Raw genomic sequence first — 21,061 nt, 5'->3', positions numbered from 1 at the left:
TGTTTTGGAATAAATAAAATAAGAGCTGGATAGCTTAAAAATAATTCTATAGAACTTGACAATCAAAATTACATAATCAAAGGAATCATTGCCGTCGAATCGATGACAGAATCATTTTCATTCAATTTTTCTTTCGTAAAGTAGTGTCATTGTTAGCTTCCGAAATTTTCGAAAATTTATCTGTGATCCTTTTTTTTTTGATTTTTTTTCAACACGATGGAAAATCAAAATTTGGAAGAAAATTTCAAGTTGTTTTATCGCATTGCAAAAGCATTGATTTTAGAGCTCAATGACGAAGGTAAAGAGTCTACGCTTCGTGAAACTCAAAAAAAAACGTTTTTTTCTACCTTTATATATTTACAGACAGGGTCCTTGCAGCCCAATGGCTACGCAAGTTAGCCTCATGCCAGTCCCCCGAAGACTCCGAACGGCGAAACCACTACATGACACTGCTGTTGATCACTCTGCAGCAGAAACGAATAGTGGGACCGTTCAAGAAGACCCCGGATGCCGGCAACAACTTGGAACAATTGCCGAACGAACTGCAAGCTAACGACATCCAGAAGTTGCTCGAGGAAGATTTGGCCAAAACTCCCCTGCCTCCGCTAGCCCAGTTCGGACTTGCCGGCGGTAAACTGTCGACGGAGTTTGCCGTAACGCAGGAGATTCCGAAGTTTGGGGCCCACTTTTACTACGTGTACACGCTGGAGCCCATCTATGACTTCCAGCGAGCATACCAGTCGCGAATTCCACCCCCGATGCGGGGCCCATCGCAATCTACTATGCGGGATCTGAATGCCGGCGTGGAACATCTGCTTCGATCGGAAAAGAAAAAGCTTAAGGTCACCGTCGATCAGCTGGGGCGCAAGCAAATCAAGATCCGCGATGAACACTTTGCCGAGTTTTCCGGAGCCGGTAGACCGTAAGTGAAATGTTTTTATAGTCGAACTTATTTCAGTCGATTGATTTATTTGTTATGAGTAGTTGATATTTTTTCCTTTATTTTCAAATCTTGAGTACACCGAATACACTCTAAGTTCTATTATATTAAATTGTTAAAGAAGAATTTTTCGATAAGTCTTATTACATACCAGGCTGACGCTTAGTCATTCATCAGGACACTCAACTTGGAGGTTTCTGAATAAAAGTGCCATTAATTCATTTGAATATAATGTGGACGGAAGAAAATATTTCATTCTGAAGAAAATAGAAAACTCTCTAATGAAATCTAAACTCAGCAGCTTTCTTAAAAAACCCAGATTAATCCACCTAGCGGTGATGGTGCCTTTCTCGTTCGTTCAAAAGGTTTGGAAAAGCTCAAATAACACCAATATGTGGATTGGTCTTATTTTTCATATTTGTTTATATGCATAAAACAATTCTCGCCAAACGCAATTTGTTGCAAAAAATCGGATGAGCATAAGAGCAGAAAATGGCATTTTATTTAGTAGTTTTAAAATGAGTATTTTCGCCATATCTTTTGACCCAATTGTACAATCCGGCCAAGTTTCTATAGGAAACAATGGGACAAGATTCTGCGTCGAATGCAATCTGTTGCGAGCGACCTGAGAAGCACACATATTGCACATCAATCACAGTAACTTATATATGACCGGATTCAGTCACAATATGGTTACTGCAACCAGATTTGTTGAAATTGTGTTGCTTGGGGAATAGATGAAGTATAAGTGCTAAGAAAGTGAGCTAGACTTTTTTGAACTCTTTTTCACAATAAATAGTAATTTGACCATAACATCTAAGCCCATAGTCCGATCTGGCTAATTTTCAATAAGAAAATATGAGACATTCTGCGTTGAATGCAATTTAATGCGAGCAAATCGGTTGAGGCAAAGTGCCTGAAAAATGAGTGACATTTTTTTTTGCGATTTTTTCATTAAAAAAATGGTATGATTTTCGATCCCATAGTCCGATATGGCCAATTTTCAATAGGAAACAACGGGACAGAATTCTACGTCGAATGCAACTTGTTGTGAGCAAATCGATTGAGGATAAGTGCCCGAAAAATGAGTGACATTTTTACGCGATTTTTTCGTATGAATTTGTATTTTGGCCATAACTTCTGATCCCATAGTTCGATCTGACCAATTTCAAATAGGAAACAATGGGACAGGATTCTGCGTCGAATGTAACTTGTTGCAAGCAAATCGGTTGAGGAGAAAGGCCCGAAAAAGGAGTGACATTTTTTACGCGATTATTTCGTATGAATTTGTATTTTGGCCATAACTTCTGATCCCATAGTTCGATCTGACCAATTTCAAATAGGAAACAATGGGACAGGATTCTGCGTCGAATGCAACTTGTTGCAAGCAAATCGGTTGAGGATAAGTGCCCGAAAAATGAGTGACATTTTTACGCGTTTTTCTGTATGAATTTGTATTTTGGCCATAACTTCTGATCCCATAGTCCGATCTGACCAATTTCAAATAGGAAACAATGGGACAGGATTCTGCCTCGAATGCAACTTGTTGCAAGCAAATCGGTTGAGGATAAGTGCCTGAAAAATGAGTGACATTGTTTACGCGATTTTTTCGTATGAATTTGTATTTTGGCCATAACTTCTGATCCCATAGTCCGATCTGACCAATTTCAAATAGGAAACAATGGCACAGGATTCTGCGTCGAATGCAACTTGTTGCAAGCAAATCGGTTGAGGATAAAGGCCCGAAAAATGAGTGACATTTTTTACGCGTTTTTTTCGTATGAATTTGTATTTTGGCCATAACTTCTGATCCCATAGTTCGATCTGACCAATTTCAAATAGGAAACAATGGGACAGGATTCTGCGTCGAATGCAACTTGTTGCAAGCAAATCGGTTGAGGATAAGTGCCCGAAAAAAGAGGGACATTTTTTACGCGATTTTTTCGTATGAATTTGTATTTTGGCCATAACTTCTGATCCCATAGTCCGATCTGACCAATTTTAAATAGGAAACAATGGGACAGGACAGGATTCTGCATCGAATGCAACTTGTTGCAAGCAAATCGGTTGAGGATAAAGGCCCGAAAAATGAGTGACATTTTTTACGCGATTTTTTCGTATGAATTTGTATTTTGGCCATAACTTCTGATCCCATAGTCCGATCTGACCAATTTTAAATAGGAAACAATGGAACAGGATTCTGCGTCGAATGCAACTTGTTGCGAGCAAATCGGTTGAGGATAAGTGCCCGAAAAATGAGTGACATTTTTTACGCGTTTTTTTCGTATGAATTTGTATTTTGGCCATAACTTCTGATCCCATAGTCCGATCTGACCAATTTCAAATAGGAAACAATGGGACAGGATTCTGCGTCGAATGCAACTTGTTGCAAGCAAATCGGTTGAGGATAAGTGCCGGAAAAATGAGTGACATTGTTTACGCGATTTTTTCGTATGAATTTGTATTTTGGCCATAACTTCTGATCCCATAGTCCGATCTGACCAATTTCAAATAGGAAACAATGGCACAGGATTCTGCGTCGAATGCAATTTGTTGCAAACAAATCGGTTGCGGATAAGTGCCCGGAAAAAGAGTGGCATTTTTACGCGTTTTTTCGTATGAATTTGTATTTTGGCCATAACTTCTGATCCCATAGTTCGATCTGACCAATTTCAAATAGGAAACAATGGGACAGGATTCTGCGTCGAATGCAACTTGTTGCAAGCAAATCGGTTGAGGATAAGTGCCCGAAAAAAGAGGACATTTTTTACGCGATTTTTCGTATGAATTTGTATTTTGGCCATAACTTCTGATCCCATAGTCCGATCTGACCAATTTTAAATAGGAAACAATGGGACAGGACAGGATTCTGCGTCGAATGCAACTTGTTGCAAGCAAATCGGTTGAGGATAAGTGCCCGAAAAATGAGTGACATTTTTTACGCGTTTTTTCGTATGAATTTGTATTTTGGCCATAACTTCTGATCCCATAGTTCGATCTGACCAATTTCAAATAGGAAACAATGGAACAGGATTCTGCGTCGAATGCAACTTGTTGCAAGCAAATCGGTTGAGGATAAGTGCCCGAAAAATGAGTGACATTTTTTACGCGATTTTTTCGTATGAATTTGTATTTTGGCCATAACTTCTGATCCCATAGTTCGATCTGACCAATTTTGAATAGGAAACAATCGAACAAGATTCTCCGTCGAATGCAACTTGTTGCGAGCAAATCGGTTAAGGATAAGTGCCCGAAAAATGAGTGACATTTTTTGAGTAGTTTTGCGCACACACACACACACATACACACACACATACACACACACATACACACACACATACACACACACATACACACACACATACACACACACACACACACACACACACACACACACACACACACACACACACACACACACACACACACACACACACACACACACACACACACACACACACACACACACACACACACACACACACACACACACAGACATCACCTCGATTCGTCGAACTGAGTCGATTGGTATATAACACTATGGGTCTCCGGGCCTTCTATAAAAAGTTTGTTTTTGGAGCGATCATATAGCCTTTACCGTATACTTAGTATACGAGAAAGGCAAAAACTCGCAAAAATTTATTAAAATTGCATAGCTGCTAGGCTGCACATGACGTAATGATAATCATAACCATATTAAGCAAATCTGGTATGATATCCGGTATTTTTTATAATCCCGAATCATTTAGTTTTAATTGGTTAATAGCGGTTGATCTGTTAATGATTGAGTTTCAAAAATTCTCTCGATTTCGCGGAAAGGTAAACCATTTATCAGCTCGTCACCTACCCCAGAAACGTATTCATTTTTTCTCATCAATTGATTATGTTTGATTATCTTCTGGAACAAAACAGAATAAATAGAATATTGGACTTGATTGTCTGTAGGGTAGATCATTCGTACAACTTCGATTATTCAAAATCAAAAGGATGCACAACGTGGCTTAGATAGAAGTAAACTTTTATAAGCATGTTCATCAGCATTTTCTTGCGATAATAATTTTCGTCAAACTTCACTTTACCTTACCACGAATATCAAGTCCGACGAAGAAGGTATTGTTTTACACGGATATTTGATGAATGAACTCTTCCACATCTATTCTTTTTCAAATTTGACTTGAATATGTGTCTACATTTCCGATTAAATAAAATCTTGAAATTGGGCGATCACAAATAAATCGATGTCACAATGATTATATCGGTCATCACGAAATTACTAATGAACCAGATTGAGCTATGAATATGCGTATTTCTACCATGCTTGCTTGGAATTTTATAATTGGGACTCCAGCAATCCCGTAGATAACATTCGACCTTGCTGATCACTATTTCTAGTTACATAACACCCTTTGTCAAATACAGCAGAAAGTATTTCAGCATTAAGGATTCTTATTCCGGGAACTCTAGGGCCGGGAGTTTCAGCTTTTAGGATTACCGCCTCCAGCATCTATGCACTATGGTGATGCGAATCTTCAGCTTCAGTTGACTTGGCCGTTTCCATCGACCGTAGCATACGCTCCCACGAAAACGGGTTGAAGCACTATCTGGTTTTAGAGTTAGTGAACGTCGAGGCGCAATGATCTTGAATACCGTCGGGCGGGGCTTCTTTTGACACTTTTCGGATTCTTCAACTTTTAGTGACTGTAACAGCTGTAAGGGCTAACAGATTTCAGTATTTTTTACTTATTAATTACTTTTGCAAATTTTGCATTTCATTCACCTAATTCCCAATTTTGGATGCTTGCACAGATGATAGTGCATAGTAAATACTTGTGCAAAACAAAGCAACGTTTACCAAGTAAAATGCTGAAGTCATGATATGTTTATAAATAGATTTCTTGTTTCAAAATATTGAAAAACTCAAGTGTACAAAGTAGCCCCGCATGTCTAAAGCAGCCCGGCACGACAGTATTTTGGATCTGTTACAATAGCAGATTTTCTGCCCACGTTATTGTCGCTGTAGAACAATTTTGAAGAAACACAGTGATTCATGGAACGACGAATCGTCATCACACAAGACCATGTGGACGATCTCTGTACTACCTCTAGTTGTAAGGCCCGAACAGTGAGGCAGGTAAATAACGTCACTCACTCCTTCACCAGGCTTGTTCTATCATTAGCGGATCAAAATACAGTGAACTCTCCCTAACTCGATGCTCTGTAACTCGATATTTTCCCTTACTCGATGAAATTCAAAGTCTCTTGAATTTAGCATACTAAATCGATACCTACCTTACTCGAAATTCTCTAAGTCGAAGTAATTTCCCAAAGTAATCTGGTCCAATCTGGCCAATTTTCAATAGCAAACAATGGGACAGGATTCCCCATCGGCCAATGCTAAGTTCCAAAAAGTGTGTCTTCAAAATGTTGTACACATACATACATACACACATACATACATACATACACACATAGCAGACATCACCAAAATTCGTTGAGCTGAGTCGATGAGAAGTGAGTACAGTCAAACCTCCATGAGTCGATATTGAAGGGACCATCGACTTATGGAAATATCGAGATGAGGAATAGCAAATCTTTGGAAAGCCGTTTGAAGGGACCATCACAGTAACCCAGAAAATATTTTTTACTATGGCATGATTTGCTTCCTTGAGTCGATATCGAGTCATAGAACATCGACTCATGGAGGTTTGACTGTAGTAAGAACTACAAGAAATGTGCTGCGAGAAGTGAGCAATGAGGCATTTCGCACATTTCATAAGAAATAAGACGTGAGAAAGATGAAGTGAATAAAGAATTGAAAGTAAAAAGTGATAAGTGAGACGTGAGGAGTGAAAAATGAATAGTGAAAAGAGAGAAGTGAAAAGTGACAAGTAAGAATTGAGAAGTAAGCATTAAGAAGAGAGAGAAGTGAGAACTGTGAGATGATAAGGAAAAAGTGAAAAATGAGAAGTGGAAAGTAAGAAGTGAGAAGTACGAAGTAAGAAGTGAGAAGTTCGAAGTTAAAAGTCTAAAGTGAAAAATAAAGAGTGAGAAGTGAAAAGTGAAAAATGAGAAGTAAATTGTTAAAAGTGAGAAGCGAGAAGCAAGAAATAAGAATTGAGAAGGGAAAAGTGAGAAGTGAAAAGTAAAAAGTGAAAAATGTGAGAAGTGAGAAGAAGTGATAACTGAAATGTCAATAGTGAAAGGTAAAAAGTGAGAAATGAAAAGTGAGAAGTAGGTAGTAAGAGATGAGAAATTCAAAGTGAGAAGTGAGAAGCGAAAAGTGTGTAGTTAATAATGAGAAATGAGAAGTGCGAAGTGAAAAGTGACTAATGAGAAGTGAACAATGAGAAGAGCGAATCCTTATTCTTTCTCTTCCTCTCTCCCTTCATATGTGTTATACTCTTTCTTCATTATTCGACCTTTCTTTTTCTTCAATGTTCAAAAAGTCACAAGTCACTTCCGACTTCTCACTTCACAACTAACACATTTCATTTCTCACCATTAACTTGTCACTACTCATTATTCATTCCCACTATCAACTTCTCACTTGTTACTAGACACATCTCACTACCCAGTACTCACTTTCATTTCTCAGTTCTCACTTCTCATTACTCTGTACTTACTTATATATCTTATTTTTCACTTTTCAATTCTAACTTTTCACTATCCACTTTGAACATCTCACTTCTTACTTCACTTAATAAGGAAACCTTTTTTTTACTATTCGGCCAAACGGCATTCGGTCAATTGGCGTTCAGCCAAATGAACCATTTGTTCAAATGGCATGCTGCCAACTTACCCTAAACCAAATTTCTGAAAAAAATATAAATGTGTTCGCTATCTCGATACTTTCCTAACTCGATATTCCCTTCAATATTACGGGCAGCAGGGACTATGTCCAAGGGCTTGACGATCCCTCCCCAGGCCATCTGCGAGTTGTGGGGCTTGCCTAGGATGTGGTGGGGTTTGACAGTGGGCCCTGTTAAACCTCTATAAAAAGCTGCATGTATCCGCAAGTAGGCCCCACCAAAGCGACCGTGTGCCGCTCAAAGCGCACAAGCCCAAGTCCTGGTGTTAGGTGGGACGCTAAACAGCCCTGACACGACGGCCCTCCGACGATACAGGAGGTTTGCGCAGGCCCAATAAGCCGCCTAGAAAACCAATCATTACGAACAATATAAGAGATAATGCGACTCGATATAATCGGCAAAGACCTAGGCGACGAATACAGGATCACGATTGGAAGCTTGGAACATGGAATTGCAAGTCGTTAGGTTTCGCAGGTTGCGACAGGATGATCTACGATGAATTACATCCCCGCAACTTCGACGTCGTGGCGCTGCAGGAGATTTGCTGGACAGGACAGAAAGTGTGGAAAAGCGGGCATCGAGCGGCTACCTTCTACCAAAGCTGTGACAACACCAACGAGCTGGGAACCGGCTTCATAGTGCTGGAAAAAATGCGCCAACACGTGATTGAGTGGCAGCCAAACAACGCAATAATGTGCAAGCTGAGGATAAAAGGCCGTTTCTTCAACTATAGCATCATCAACGTGCACTGCCCACACGAAGGGAGACCCGACGACGAGAAAGAAGCGTTCTACGCACAGCTGGAGCAGACATACGATGGATGCCCACTGCGGGACGTTAAAATCGTCATCGGTGACATGAACGCACAGGTAGGAAGGGAGGAAATGTATAGACCGGTCATCGGACCGGATAGCCTGCACACCGTATCGAATGACAACGCCCAACGATGCATAAACTTCGCAGCCTCCCGCGGAATGGTAGTCCGAAGCACCTTCTTTCCCCGCAAAAATATCCACAAGGCCACATGGAGATCACCTAACCAAGAAACGGAAAACCAAATCGACCACGTTCTAATCGACGGTAAATTCTTCTCCGACATCACGAACGTCCGCACTTACCGCAGTGCGAATATTGAATCCGACCACTACCTCGTTGCAGTATGCCTGCGCTCAAAACTCTCGACGGTGTACAACACGCGTCGAAGTCGGACGCCGCGGCTTAATATCGGGCGGCTACGAGACGGTAGACTAGCCCAAGAATACGCGCAGCAGCTGGAAGTGGCACTCCCAACGGAAGAGCAGCTAGGCGCAGCGTCTCTTGAAGATGGCTGGAGAGATATTCGATCCGCCATTGGTAGCACCGCAACCGCTGCACTAGGCACGGTGCCCCCGGATCAGAGAAACGACTGGTATGACGGCGAATGTGAGCAGTTAGTGGAAGAGAAGAATGCAGCATGGGCGAGATTGCTGCAACACCGCACGAGGGCGAACGAGGCACGATATAAACAGGCGCGGAACAGACAAAACTCGATTTTCCGGAGGAAAAAGCGCCAGCAGGAAGATCGAGACCGTGAAGAAACGGAGCAACTGTACCGCGCTAATAACACACGAAAGTTCTATGAGAAGTTAAACCGTTCACGTAAGGGCCACGTGCCACAGCCTGATATGTGTAAGGACATAAACGGGAACCTTCTTACGTACGAGCGTGAGGTGATCCAAAGGTGGCGGCAGCACTACGAAGAACACCTGAATGGCGATGTGGCAGACGAAGATGGCGGTATGGTGATGAACCTGGGAGAACGCGCGCAGGACATATTTTTTCCGGCTCCGGATCTCCAGGAAATCCAGGAGGAGATTGGCCGGCTGAAGAACAACAAAGCCCCTGGGGTTGACCAACTACCAGGAGAGCTATTTAAACACGGTGGTGAGGCACTGGCTAGAGCGCTGCACTGGGTCATTACCAAGATTTGGGAGGAGGAAGTTTTGCCGCAGGAGTGGATGGAAGGTGTCGTGTCCCATCTACAAAAAGGGCGATAAGCTGGATTGTAGCAACTACCGCGCAATCACATTGCTGAACGCCGCCTACAAGGTACTCTCCCAAATTTTATGCCGTCGACTAGCACCAACTGCAAGGGAGTTCGTGGGGCAGTACCAGGCGGGTTTTATGGGCGAACGCTCCACCACGGACCAGGTGTTCGCCATTCGCCAAGTACTGTAGAAATGCCGCGAATACAACGTGCCCACACATCATCTATTCATCGACTTCAAAGCCGCATATGATACAATCGATCGGGACCAGCTATGGCAGCTAATGCACGAACACGGTTTTCCGGATAAACTGATACGGTTGATCAAGGCGACGATGGATCGGGTGATGTGCGTAGTTCGAGTTTCAGGGCATTCTCGAGTCCCTTCGAAACGCGCAGAGGTTACGGCAAGGTGATGGTCTTTCGTGTTTGCTATTCAACATCGCTTTGGAAGGGGTAATACGAAGAGCAGGGATTAACACGAGTGGTACAATTTTCAATAAGTCCGTCCAGCTATTTGGTTTCGCCGACGACATAGATATTATGGCACGTAACTTTGAGAAGATGGAGGAAGCCTACATCAGACTGAAGAGGGAAGCTAAGCGGATCGGACTAGTCATCAACACGTCGAAGACGAAGTACATGATAGGAAGAGGTTCAAGAGAAGACAATGTGAGCCACCCACCGCGAGTTTGCATCGGTGGTGACGAAATCGAGGTGGTAGAAGAATTTGTGTACTTGGGCTCACTGGTGACTGCCGAAAATGACACCAGCAGAGAAATTCGGAGACGCATAGTGGCTGGAAATCGTACGTACTTTGGACTCCGCAAGACGCTCCGATCGAATAGAATTCGCCGCCGTACCAAACTGACAATCTACAAAACGCTCATTAGACCGATAGTCCTCTACGGACACGAGACCTGGACGATGCTCGTGGAGGACCAACGCGCACTTGGAGTTTTCGAAAGGAAAGTGCTGCGTACCATCTATGGTGGGGTGCAGATGGCGGACGGTACGTGGAGGAGGCGAATGAACCACGAATTGCATCAGCTGTTGGGAGAACCATCCATCGTTCACACCGTGAAAATCGGACGACTGCGATGGGCCGGGCACGTAGCCAGAATGTCGGACAGTAACCCGGTGAAAATGGTTCTCGACAACGATCCGACGGGCACAAGAAGGCGAGGTGCGCAGCGGGCAAGGTGGATCGATCAGGTGGAAGATGACTTGCGGACCCTCCGTAGACTGCGTGGTTGGCGACGTGTAGCCATGGACCGAGCCGAATGGAGGAGACTCTTATATACCGCACAGGCCACTTCGGCCTTAGTCTGAATAAATAATAATAATAATAATCGAGTAAGGGAGAGTTCACTGTAGTCTACTCCCGTGTGCGTGAATGGTCAACAAATCCTCCTTTTGTTACACACTGTCTCCCTGTTTCCGTGAATGTAAAGCCTCATTTTAAGGCACTTACCCTCAGTCGATTTGCTCGCAACAAGTTGCATTCGACGCAGAATCCTGTCATATAATTTATTATTGAAAATTGGGTGGATCAGACTATGAGCTCAGAAGCTATGGCCAAAATACTTTTTTTATACCAAAAGTGCGTAGAAATTACTCACTCGAAAAAAAAAAACGAGGGAGGTACCATCACCGCTAGGTGGATTAATCTGGGTTTCATCCTTCTTTATTCTTCTTTCATACGTTTTGCTCTTCCTTCTCTCTTCGCCCCTCTTTTATCCTACCTACTTTATTCTTCCTTTTTTTCTTATCTCTCTCTTCGTTCATCTTTCGTCTGCCGCCTTCCTTCTCCCACCTTTCTTGTTCCTTCTACCTTTTTCTTTCTTCCTTATTCCTTCATCCTTGTTTCTCTTGCTTTTTCTGTCCCCCTTCTTCCTTCTATTGTCTTCCTTTCATCTTCTTCCATTGCTTTTTCCTTCTTATTCACTATTCCTTTTCCTTCTTCCATCTTCCATGTTTCTTTCTTCTTTCAACCTTCTCCTTCTTCCATCATCTTACTTTTTTCTTCTTTCCTCTTCCTTCTTTGTACTTTTTTCTTCCTTGTTCATTCATCTTTCTTTCTACTTGTTTTTCTTCCTTTTTTCTTTATTCTCCCATCTTCCTTCTTTCTTCTTCCATGTTCCGCCTCCCATCTACCCTCTTTCTTCTTTTTTCCTTTTACCTGTTTGTTCTTCTTTCTTTCTTCCTTATTACTTCTCACGTCTTTCTTCTTCCTTCTCCCGGCTTCCATCTGCTTTCTTCCTGCTTTCGTTCCTCTTCTCTATTCCTTCTTCATTCTTATTTCTCCTTTATTCCTTTTTCTCCTTTTCCCTACTACTTTCTACTGTCTTCCTTCTTCTTCTTTCTGTCTTCCTTATTTTGTCATATTTCTTCCTTCTGTTTTCTTTCTTCTTCCTTCTTCATTGTTCTTTGTTCTTTATTTCCTCTTCCTTCTTCTCTCTTTCTTCTTCCTTCACCATTTGTTCTTCCTTATTCCTTACTTCATTCTTCTTTCTTTCGCTTTCAATGTTCTTTTTTTATCCGTTATTTATCATTTTTCGAGATGAACTATCCTCGACCTGAAAAGCTCACTAATAAAGACATTATAATACGATAATAATTCGATGGTCTATGACTCGATATCAACTCATGAAAGCAAATTGTGCCATATTGAAAAATATTTTCTGGGTTACTGTGATGCAATATGCTAAAAGAAAAGGTGTGGAGGAAGTCGATGCTTGCTAATATTAGTGAGCTGTATAACATAAACAAATTCTTCTACGTCACAAAGTTTCATTCCCATTAGTCGTACACACGAATCATACGAAACCGAAACAATTTTCATTTTTTTTTCCATCCACACTTTGCTGAAATGTCTGCTCAATATGATGGTGGAGTGTTCTGCATATACTTCAGTAAATTAATATCCTAAAACGAGAAAATCAAGAATTATTAAGAAATGTAGCGTACAACCGTATCGTAAAATTTGTTTTGCATGTTATTGTTTGAATAACAAACTGCTGGTTACCCGTAGACACGACGGCGTGCTGCGACGATGCTAAGGTGAAAACCCAAAAACAAATTGAAAAACAACTTTGTTTCGCCAGGCATCGTCATGTTATCAAGTGGTTGCTTAGTTTCAACAAATGCGACTCACTACCACATGTAAGCCGCTGTGTAATATACAAATTAATCACCTCACCTCCTTTATACCATATTGTCTGTGATGGTCCCTTCAAACAGCTTCTCGATGATTTTCTATTCCACATCTCGATATTTCCATGAGTCGAAGGTCCCTTCAATATCGACTCACGGAGGTTTGACTGTAATATTTTTTTAATTCTTTGTTCTTCATTCACGTTCAGCCATTCGAGATTTCAGCCTTTTGAGTATTCAGCCTTAAGTGTTTCAGCCTTTCGTAGGACAACCCGTAGCGTTGGAACGAAAGGCGGAAACACGAAAGGCGAAATCACAAAGGACATAATCTCAAAAGGCAGACCCTCTTATATATGCAATAAAAGGCGGAACATCTAATAAGGCGCAATTACAAAAGGCGGAAATACAAAAAGCGGCATTTGAAAAGGCAAAGCTTTGACATTTCTTAGTTTTGCGCAGGCGTCTGCTTGAGGTAAGGGAGGTAATATTTCTGTCCGGTTCAAGTTGACGGGGGATATGATTCCTATCTAATGGAATCTAATCTGGAATTGAAAAATAAGCAGCCTCTTTGTTTAGTATTCATAAAGCACTGCCAGACTTCGATAATTCGCACGTGGCTGAGTTTGGCTTTTTCTGTATCCTCGGAAATGACTATGGTAACCCGTTGAGACCCTTTCACTTGATATATTGTTTTTTCAGCTCCAAAAAGGGAATAAAATGATCCATTAATAACAAGAGCTGCAATGTGCTATAACACAGTTTCTTGACAGATAGACAGCTCCACTTGTGATGTATACCGCAGACAGCTTCTGCATAAGTTTTGTTTGCTTTGCATTTTTACACCTACCTTGATGATCAAGCAATGAAAGAGAATTTCAGGACTGTAACACAATCTTCGTAGCGTTGAAGCCCTATCAGCTAGGGAGATAATTCGTCTTAAGACTTTCGGAGTCAAACAACTCGGAATAGGACTAGTAACATAACTTAATAATTCTACTAAACACTATCGATGGCAAAGCTGCTCTAATAATTGCTAGATTATTGTTCATGCTTGACGATACTCCAAAACGAGTATGTATCGCAGAACCTAAAACCGCTAAAATGCGTCTACGATACTTTACTAATAGCTAAGGGCGAAGCCAGAGTAAATGTGACGATAATAAAGGCTCCCCCAGACCTAAGCGATTTCATCTCTGCGACGGCGACAACCAGTTGCCGCGATTCTATCGTTGAGTCGCTGCAGGCACTGTTCTATTTACGCTTCCATACCAACGGCGACAGAATCGCTGTCGCCAAGCGCTAGAATCGCATCGCGACTGTCACGTTTACTTACTCTGGCGTGCACCTAAAGCTGCACAACTGACCACGGGTTTTAGAGTAATGCTTCGTGAAAATTTGAGATATTGGTTCAATCAAAGTTAATTGCCTATTTCCGGGGATTAAACCACCCGACTTGGACGTTAATTTTCAATGTTATGAAAACTCATATGTGGATATGTACGTTATGTGGAAGATATTGATTTGGAAAATGTATTGGAGGTAACCACTTTCCCTTCGATGGGACTCGAACCCATGACCCTACAGTACGCTAGACTGGTGCTTTAACCAACTAAGCTACGAAGGACCTCCGTCGGCCTTCGCAACCTAGCGGCTACTAAAGATATTGTTTACGCCGGCCAGGATAATATCACTGACCACCAGCATTGAATTATAGTCAATAATAACTAAATTTCAAAGGATGGAAGCTGACAGCTTTTTGAAAAATAATTTGAGTGGGATAAACCACTTTACCGGAAGGAATTGTTGATGAGAAATTGTGTTAACCGTACTATTCGGTTCTCCTTCCCCTCGGATATGTTACCTTGCCGCGGTGGGTCGGTATACGCCATTAGCACTGATATGACAACCAAAGACATATCCTGTCGTGGTGGTATCACATGTTGACTATTTTTGTTTGGTGCCGGGTTACATATCTGGCATTGACGCACTAATTTACGGCATTTGCATGTGATCCAACGGACATCGTGTCTTGGAGCCTTGAATGGTAGTGCAGTCAGGCAGAGGCCTTTTTCATCAGTGATAATGATGTGAGTTCTCTTCTTTTCGGCAATACTTTTCTGATGCGTTCCCTGTGACGATGAGTCGTAGCCACGCTTATACTTAGCTAGCAAGGCATTTATTGATACACAATGTATTCAAGACATTCGTAAGGATATGACTACTGGATTCACTGAGTAGAAGTTTTTTTTTAACTAGGAACGTGGTGCCATTCTTATTTTGTTATGTCTCACTTCGGAGAGCCATAATAAATATACCACACATTATAATGATGGTATAAGAACAATTTATGACGGCTTCATTCTCGATAAGTTTTACTAATAGTAGGGAATAGGCGTGATGAAGCTTTACTTTGCCACCGAAAAGTGAATCCTATAGCTGACTCATAACTGATCATTAGTACATAATAAATAATGACAGTTAGTTTGGAAACGATCAAGCTACTTCTCAGAACATAATAATAGTAATACCTTGACAAAGGAATAACAATAAAGTAGACTAAATGCACGAACAGTTTTCACTTTTCACAAGACATAACTTACATTGTGTTTGATAGTATTGACACAGGATGAACCAATAACTTAGGCAAACAAAGTAATTCAAAGAACACATGCTTCATACCGTCTGACCATAAAGACAAGAATGACATCGTACAGATCAATCTATATGATTAGAAATGAGATAATGTGAGAGAGTATCTATTAGAGTTGTAAATGTAATGTCTTTTGAGCCAGTTCAACAGTGTCTTAATGGACGACATGATCCTTGTACGGCTGGAAAACTGCTTCAAAAGTTATTAACTTGTCATTTTTTTATAAATCGGGGATTGAACACTTTCTTATACTTGATAAAAAAACTTCCGGCTCAGTTTCTACGATGAAGCATTGGGCAACATGTTCCATGTGAGTCGGATAAACTGCTTCGGTCGATTTTGAGCGCGTACAATGACAATAAACGTATAAATAGCATAAAAACTGTCTAAATAATGTGACTCTGACAAGAAAATGACAAAAATGACTTTAAACGATTACGATGTTAGTTAGCATTAGCAGATTTCTCTGACTATTTATGAACGTAATTCCCTCTGATTCAGTTGCAATAGCGTCTTCTTGGACGACATGTTCCGTTTACGGCTGGCAAACTGCTTCGAATGGAATTATGCTACGGTATCATCAAAGGCCTGGTGCAGAGGTTTCTATTCTATTCAGAGTCCCGCCAGTAAATCTACATAAAATAAACCGTGCTCTTCGGTTCTAACTCTGCACCACTATGAGTAACATCCGAGGTGAGGTTCACAAATTATACTAAACTACTGAACTGCTTTTATTGATATAATCAGTACTGCTTGTTAAACTGCGCCGGTGTGTTGTTCTCTAACACACGTTTGAACTTTCTCCTGACTTACTCTACTACTTGATTTGCTTTCCCTGTGGACTCCACTTCTGTTTTTTCTCTTCGTCTACTAGCATTTGTCCTTTCTTCTAGGATCCGCTTTATCCATCGCCAGAATTGTTAACATTATACAAAAATCTTTATGACCATTTCCAGCCGTCAAATTCCGAAACGACTCCAAAAGCGCTTAGGATTCAAACCGCCCGAGCCAGAACTCCAGGAAGTGGAAGCTCCGCTCACCAGCTTTGTGCCGGAAGCAAGTCCACCAAGGCGAACGCCTCAACCGTCAACATCGACAGCAACCTTTGAAGCATCTGTTGAAACAACCGTTGCGGCAGCGGTTGGTGCTGCTGTTGCGGCTGCCGCTGGTACTCCTCGAAGAACGAGTGGCATTCCGAAGCCATCGAGATCGATCCCCAAAAGACCACACACCATCGCCAGACCGTCCGGTGGGATACCGAAGTACACAGGCGCAATTCCGAAGCCGTCAAGAGGTATACCGCCTCCACAAGCAGCTCCTCGTGCTGCTACGCCAGTCGTTGAAGTACAGCCTCCCTCGCCTGTTCGAGCTCCGCCGGCAGCGGTCCGTACCCCACCGGCATCGGTTCGTACTCCACCGGCGCAAGTCCGTTCTCCACCAGCACCTGTCCGTAGATCCCCAATCAAATTCACACCACATCCTTTTGCACCGCCAACTCCTCCGCTGTTTGCTGCTGGAGGCTCAACGCAGGGGTTGTCTTATCAGCCAGAAGATTTCGAATTGGACCCAAGCACCAAGTTCAACTATCCGCACGAAAGAATTCTTGCATCAAAATGTAAGTAGTTTCATAATTCAATTGATAAATTTTGGGGTTTGTCCTCATCGTACAGAATTGAAAATTGGGCAGATTTTGACCATAAACCCATGGTTTACAATGGCCGCATTACCACATCCAAAACTATTTTAATTTTCAGGGACACCATCGAAACGCGGTGAACGTATTCAGGTCCTTGACATCATCCGACAGCACCCAATCACTGAAGAAACACTCCTAGTTGCTCCGGACGAGCCACGGCGTCATTTACTTACGCCCGAAATTGAGCACGAAGTTCAAGAAACTATGAGACGTTCCAATATGCTTTTCCAAACAGAGGATACCAGGACGCGAGAACTCATGCGCAAGTATTACGAATCGAAACCCGTTCGACCAAAAACTCTCGATTTTACACCGGAAGAAGAATTTGGTGAACCTGAATCAGCTTCATTTCAACCATTTTTGCTGGATAGCAGCCCCGTTATCGACCGGCAACAAGTGCAGTATCATACACCGCCGAGTGTACCACGTGCTGGTACGCCGCGTACGGCTACACCTCCAATGCCGAGATCACGATCAGCTACACCGCGCAGAACACCGCCTCTTGGTGTTACCACCCCACGTACTCCATCTTCGCGTCCTGCCACTCCGCGCAGTACCACTCCACGAACTCCGGCACCAAGAGCTCCCACACCCGTTCCGAGGCGGATACCCAGCATTTCCGAATGGTTTGTGGATGACGAAGGCCTACTGGACGATGAAGAAATTCAATTACGGGACGAACTTATCTACATACCAAGCCCGGCGCGAGCACCCACGCCTTCTCCAAGGCACACTCAAGATTCTCAGTACTCCGATGCTGACGAGTTCCTACTAGAGGACGAAGAAATTGAATTCGCCGACGACATGCCGAGTCCACAGTGGGGCAGCCCCGTTATGACTCCAGTTCGTACGCCAAGACAGACCGTCTCACCGCGTTACAGTCCAGATATATCACCAGGAGGAACCACCGCTCGCCTTCTCGACGTCGGAGGTGATATACCCTTAATGTCTCCTAAATCTCCCAGAACCGCAGCCACTATGATGGACGACATCATGTTGACTACACCGGAGAAGATGACTAAGATGGCGAACATTATATCGCAAATTGATCAGCAAGTGGTTGAACACAAACGGGTAATTCAAAGCATCGATGAAATGCCAAGATCGCCTTCGATGGATAACCTTAGAAGTGAATGTACAAGGGGATCTGACACGCTCAGAACCATTAATTCGCGATTGAAATCTATTCGTGAATCGGCACGGACTAGTCAAAGGACTCCAGTGGCTCTTCCTGAGCCAGAAGTAATACCTGAAGAACCGGTTCCATTCAGTCCCGTTGGTTTAGCACTGGAGTTCCAAGATCTATCCGATGTGATCAACAAAACGGTAGAAGACGCTCAAATAATTCAACAGATTGCAGAGTCAGTACAGGAGCAAGTTGTCCAAGAAGCTGCAGATAGAAGTATAGATACGGTAGGAGCACTGCAGGAGATTTCCGATCAAGTTCAGGATGCCGCCAAAGAGTGGGGACAGAGAGTCGTCGATCTTAATACATCTTCGCTTGGATTAATCGATGAAGGAGAAATGGATGAAGATTTGCTTGCAAGCCCGGCACGTGAAACGGTGAATATAATGAGCGATGCCCTGGATCAATCTGTCAGAGAAATGATTGCTGAGGGTGGTGATCCACGTTCTCCGGCAGCGCAAAATTTACAAGTGTCGCTCCGCAACTTCAAGGACGCATTGCATAACCTAAGCTTAGAATCCCCTTCGTTCCTTGACGAAAGCTTCCCGCCAGATGTCCTTCTGGATCAAACTATCGATGATTTGGAAACGTCCATTAATTTGGAAGCAGCCGCTCTTTCTTCGGTTGTGAAAACTTCGGAAAATGAAGCGATTTTGAACAGAGCAGAAGCAATCGTTGAAGCGATGAATGATGTTTTGGATGAAGTTCAAACAATTGAAGCGATTGAACCTCCGGAAATGCTGGATGATTACATTGAACCAGCTACCCCACGGAGAGCAGATATGGGCTACGATGACATTGTGGGAGAGGATGAATTCCTCACAACACCGATGCCTAAATCAGCAGAAGTTGTTGAAGAAATGAAACAGGAAATGTTAGGTCTCCTCGAAAGGGCTCAACAACAACAGCAAGCTCTTTTAGAAGCAAGTTTGGAGATTGTAGAGAATTCTGCCGACCCAGCAGCAGTAATGGCCAGCCAAGAAGTATCACAATCAATCCAGCATGCCCAAGAGGTTGTAACGGACATGATATCCCGAGTCGCGAGGACACCACCCATTCTTGAAGAAGAAAAAAATTTCGGATGGCTTGGTCCAATGGCCATTCAACCAGTTAGTAGGCCACCTATTTCCGGAAGACGTCAACCTTTGGCTAAATCAACTCCAAGGCCTGCTCCAAGTAGGAAACCCGTAGCGAGAACGGCTGCTGCCAGACCAGTGGCAGCAAGAGCAACTGCCACTAGGCAAGCACCATCCAGAGCACCCGCAGCAGCAACAGCTAGGTCATCAGCAGTTCGACGACCAGCCAGAGGGGCTTCACCCGAAGCCCTAGCCTTACCCTCTGGAGTTCAAGCGCCGAGGCCGCGTGCAGGCTCAGCAACGCCCGTACCCGTTAGACGCCCTCCGCGACCGGTTCCGCTGCCAGGTTCAACACAGCTACCAGCGCAAACTTCTTCGTCGATCCGTACTATGATACCTCGGCCGGGCTCTTCGACGGGTGAGAGATGAAGAAATTTGAATGTTCAACAGTTTAGCAACTAATGGCGAGTTCTGCATGATAAATTTGTATAATATATTTTTGAGTCACAAATTAGTTTGTTTGATCATTTTAAATTTCTATTTCCTCTTTGAAAGCATACACAATACTTAAGGAAATTAGCTTACAGTCAACATTCTCAATTAGTTTCTTTGAGGCAAATTCCCAGTTATCAATTGAAAATTCTCGGTATTGAGTGAGAATATTGTATAATATTGTATGTTCAGAGAAGTCCTTGCCCGCTGCGCACCTCGCCTTCTTGAGCCCGTCGGATCGTTGTCGAGAACCATTTTCGTGGTGTGAACGATGGATGGTTCTCCCAGCAGCTCATGCAACTCGTGGTTCATTCGCCTCCTCCACGTACTGTCCGCCATCTGCACCCTACCATAGATGGTATGCAGCACTTCCCTTTCAAAAGCGTTGGTCCTCCACGAGCATTGTCCAGGTCTCATGTCCGTAGAGAACTACCGGTCTAATGAGCGTTTTGTAGATTGTCAGTTTGGTACGGCGGCGAACTCTATTCGATCGAAGCGTCCTGCGGAGTCCAAAGTACGTACGATTTCCAGCCACTATGCGTCTACGAATTTCTCTGCTGGTATCATTTTCGGCAGTCACTGACGAGCTCGGTGGTCTAGTGACTACCGCTTCTGCCTTATAAGCAGGAGGTCGTGGGTTCAATTCCAGGCTCGTCCCTTTCCTACTTTGTATTTCTATCTTAGTTCTTTCTGAGTTTCACGTTCTACCAAAACGATTCCTACTGTTATAACCTTCCACACAATCCCAAAAACCTCCCGTGGCACCTATGAGAGGTCGTAGAGTTCTCTGCATCTTTCTTAAGTAGGTGTCCAACAAACCATCTTTCCCCTTCCTCAGCATTCGCAAGGACGTGGCCAGGACAGATCTCGACTATTGGAGAGTGCAATGCTTCCATCTAAGAGATAGTGATTAGTCCCAAATCAATATCTGAGGTAACGGATGAAAGTAATGCTACTCTCATCCAATAGTCTTGGCTTGTACCACTTACGAATTTATGCGAATTGCTCAATGCTAACCCGACCAGTGGAT

At 42.9% G+C, this 21,061-nt stretch overlaps 1 protein-coding gene across 1 annotated transcript; it reads left to right on the top strand.

Moving 5' to 3' along the window:
- The first annotated feature begins 117 nt into the window (after positions 1 to 117).
- LOC134227226 (titin-like) lies at positions 118 to 20,044 on the top strand. Its single transcript, XM_062708576.1, has 4 exons — positions 118 to 298; positions 364 to 922; positions 16,538 to 17,196; positions 17,336 to 20,044. The coding sequence occupies exons 1-4, from the start codon at positions 217 to 219 to the stop codon at positions 19,966 to 19,968; spliced, it is 3,933 nt and encodes a 1,310-aa protein (XP_062564560.1). The 5' UTR covers positions 118 to 216; the 3' UTR covers positions 19,969 to 20,044.
- Positions 20,045 to 21,061: the final 1,017 nt, after the last annotated feature.

This window comes from Armigeres subalbatus, chromosome 3 (assembly GCF_024139115.2).
Source record: "Armigeres subalbatus isolate Guangzhou_Male chromosome 3, GZ_Asu_2, whole genome shotgun sequence".
Lineage (NCBI taxonomy): Eukaryota > Metazoa > Arthropoda > Insecta > Diptera > Culicidae > Armigeres > Armigeres subalbatus.
Note: the sequence above shows the minus strand (reverse complement) of the source record. Positions and strands in the feature narration are given on the sequence as shown.

What these genes read in the sequence shown, in the direction of transcription:
- LOC134227226 (XM_062708576.1), top strand. Translation starts at nt 217, where the DNA reads ATGGAAAATCAAAATTTGGAAGAAAATTTCAAGTTGTTTTATCGCATT. An exon ending in TTTAGAGCTCAATGACGAAG is followed by an intron (nt 299 to 363) that starts GTAAAGAGTCTA and finishes ATATATTTACAG; the next exon opens with ACAGGGTCCTTGCAGCCCAA. An exon ending in TTTTCCGGAGCCGGTAGACC is followed by an intron (nt 923 to 16,537) that starts GTAAGTGAAATG and finishes GACCATTTCCAG; the next exon opens with CCGTCAAATTCCGAAACGAC.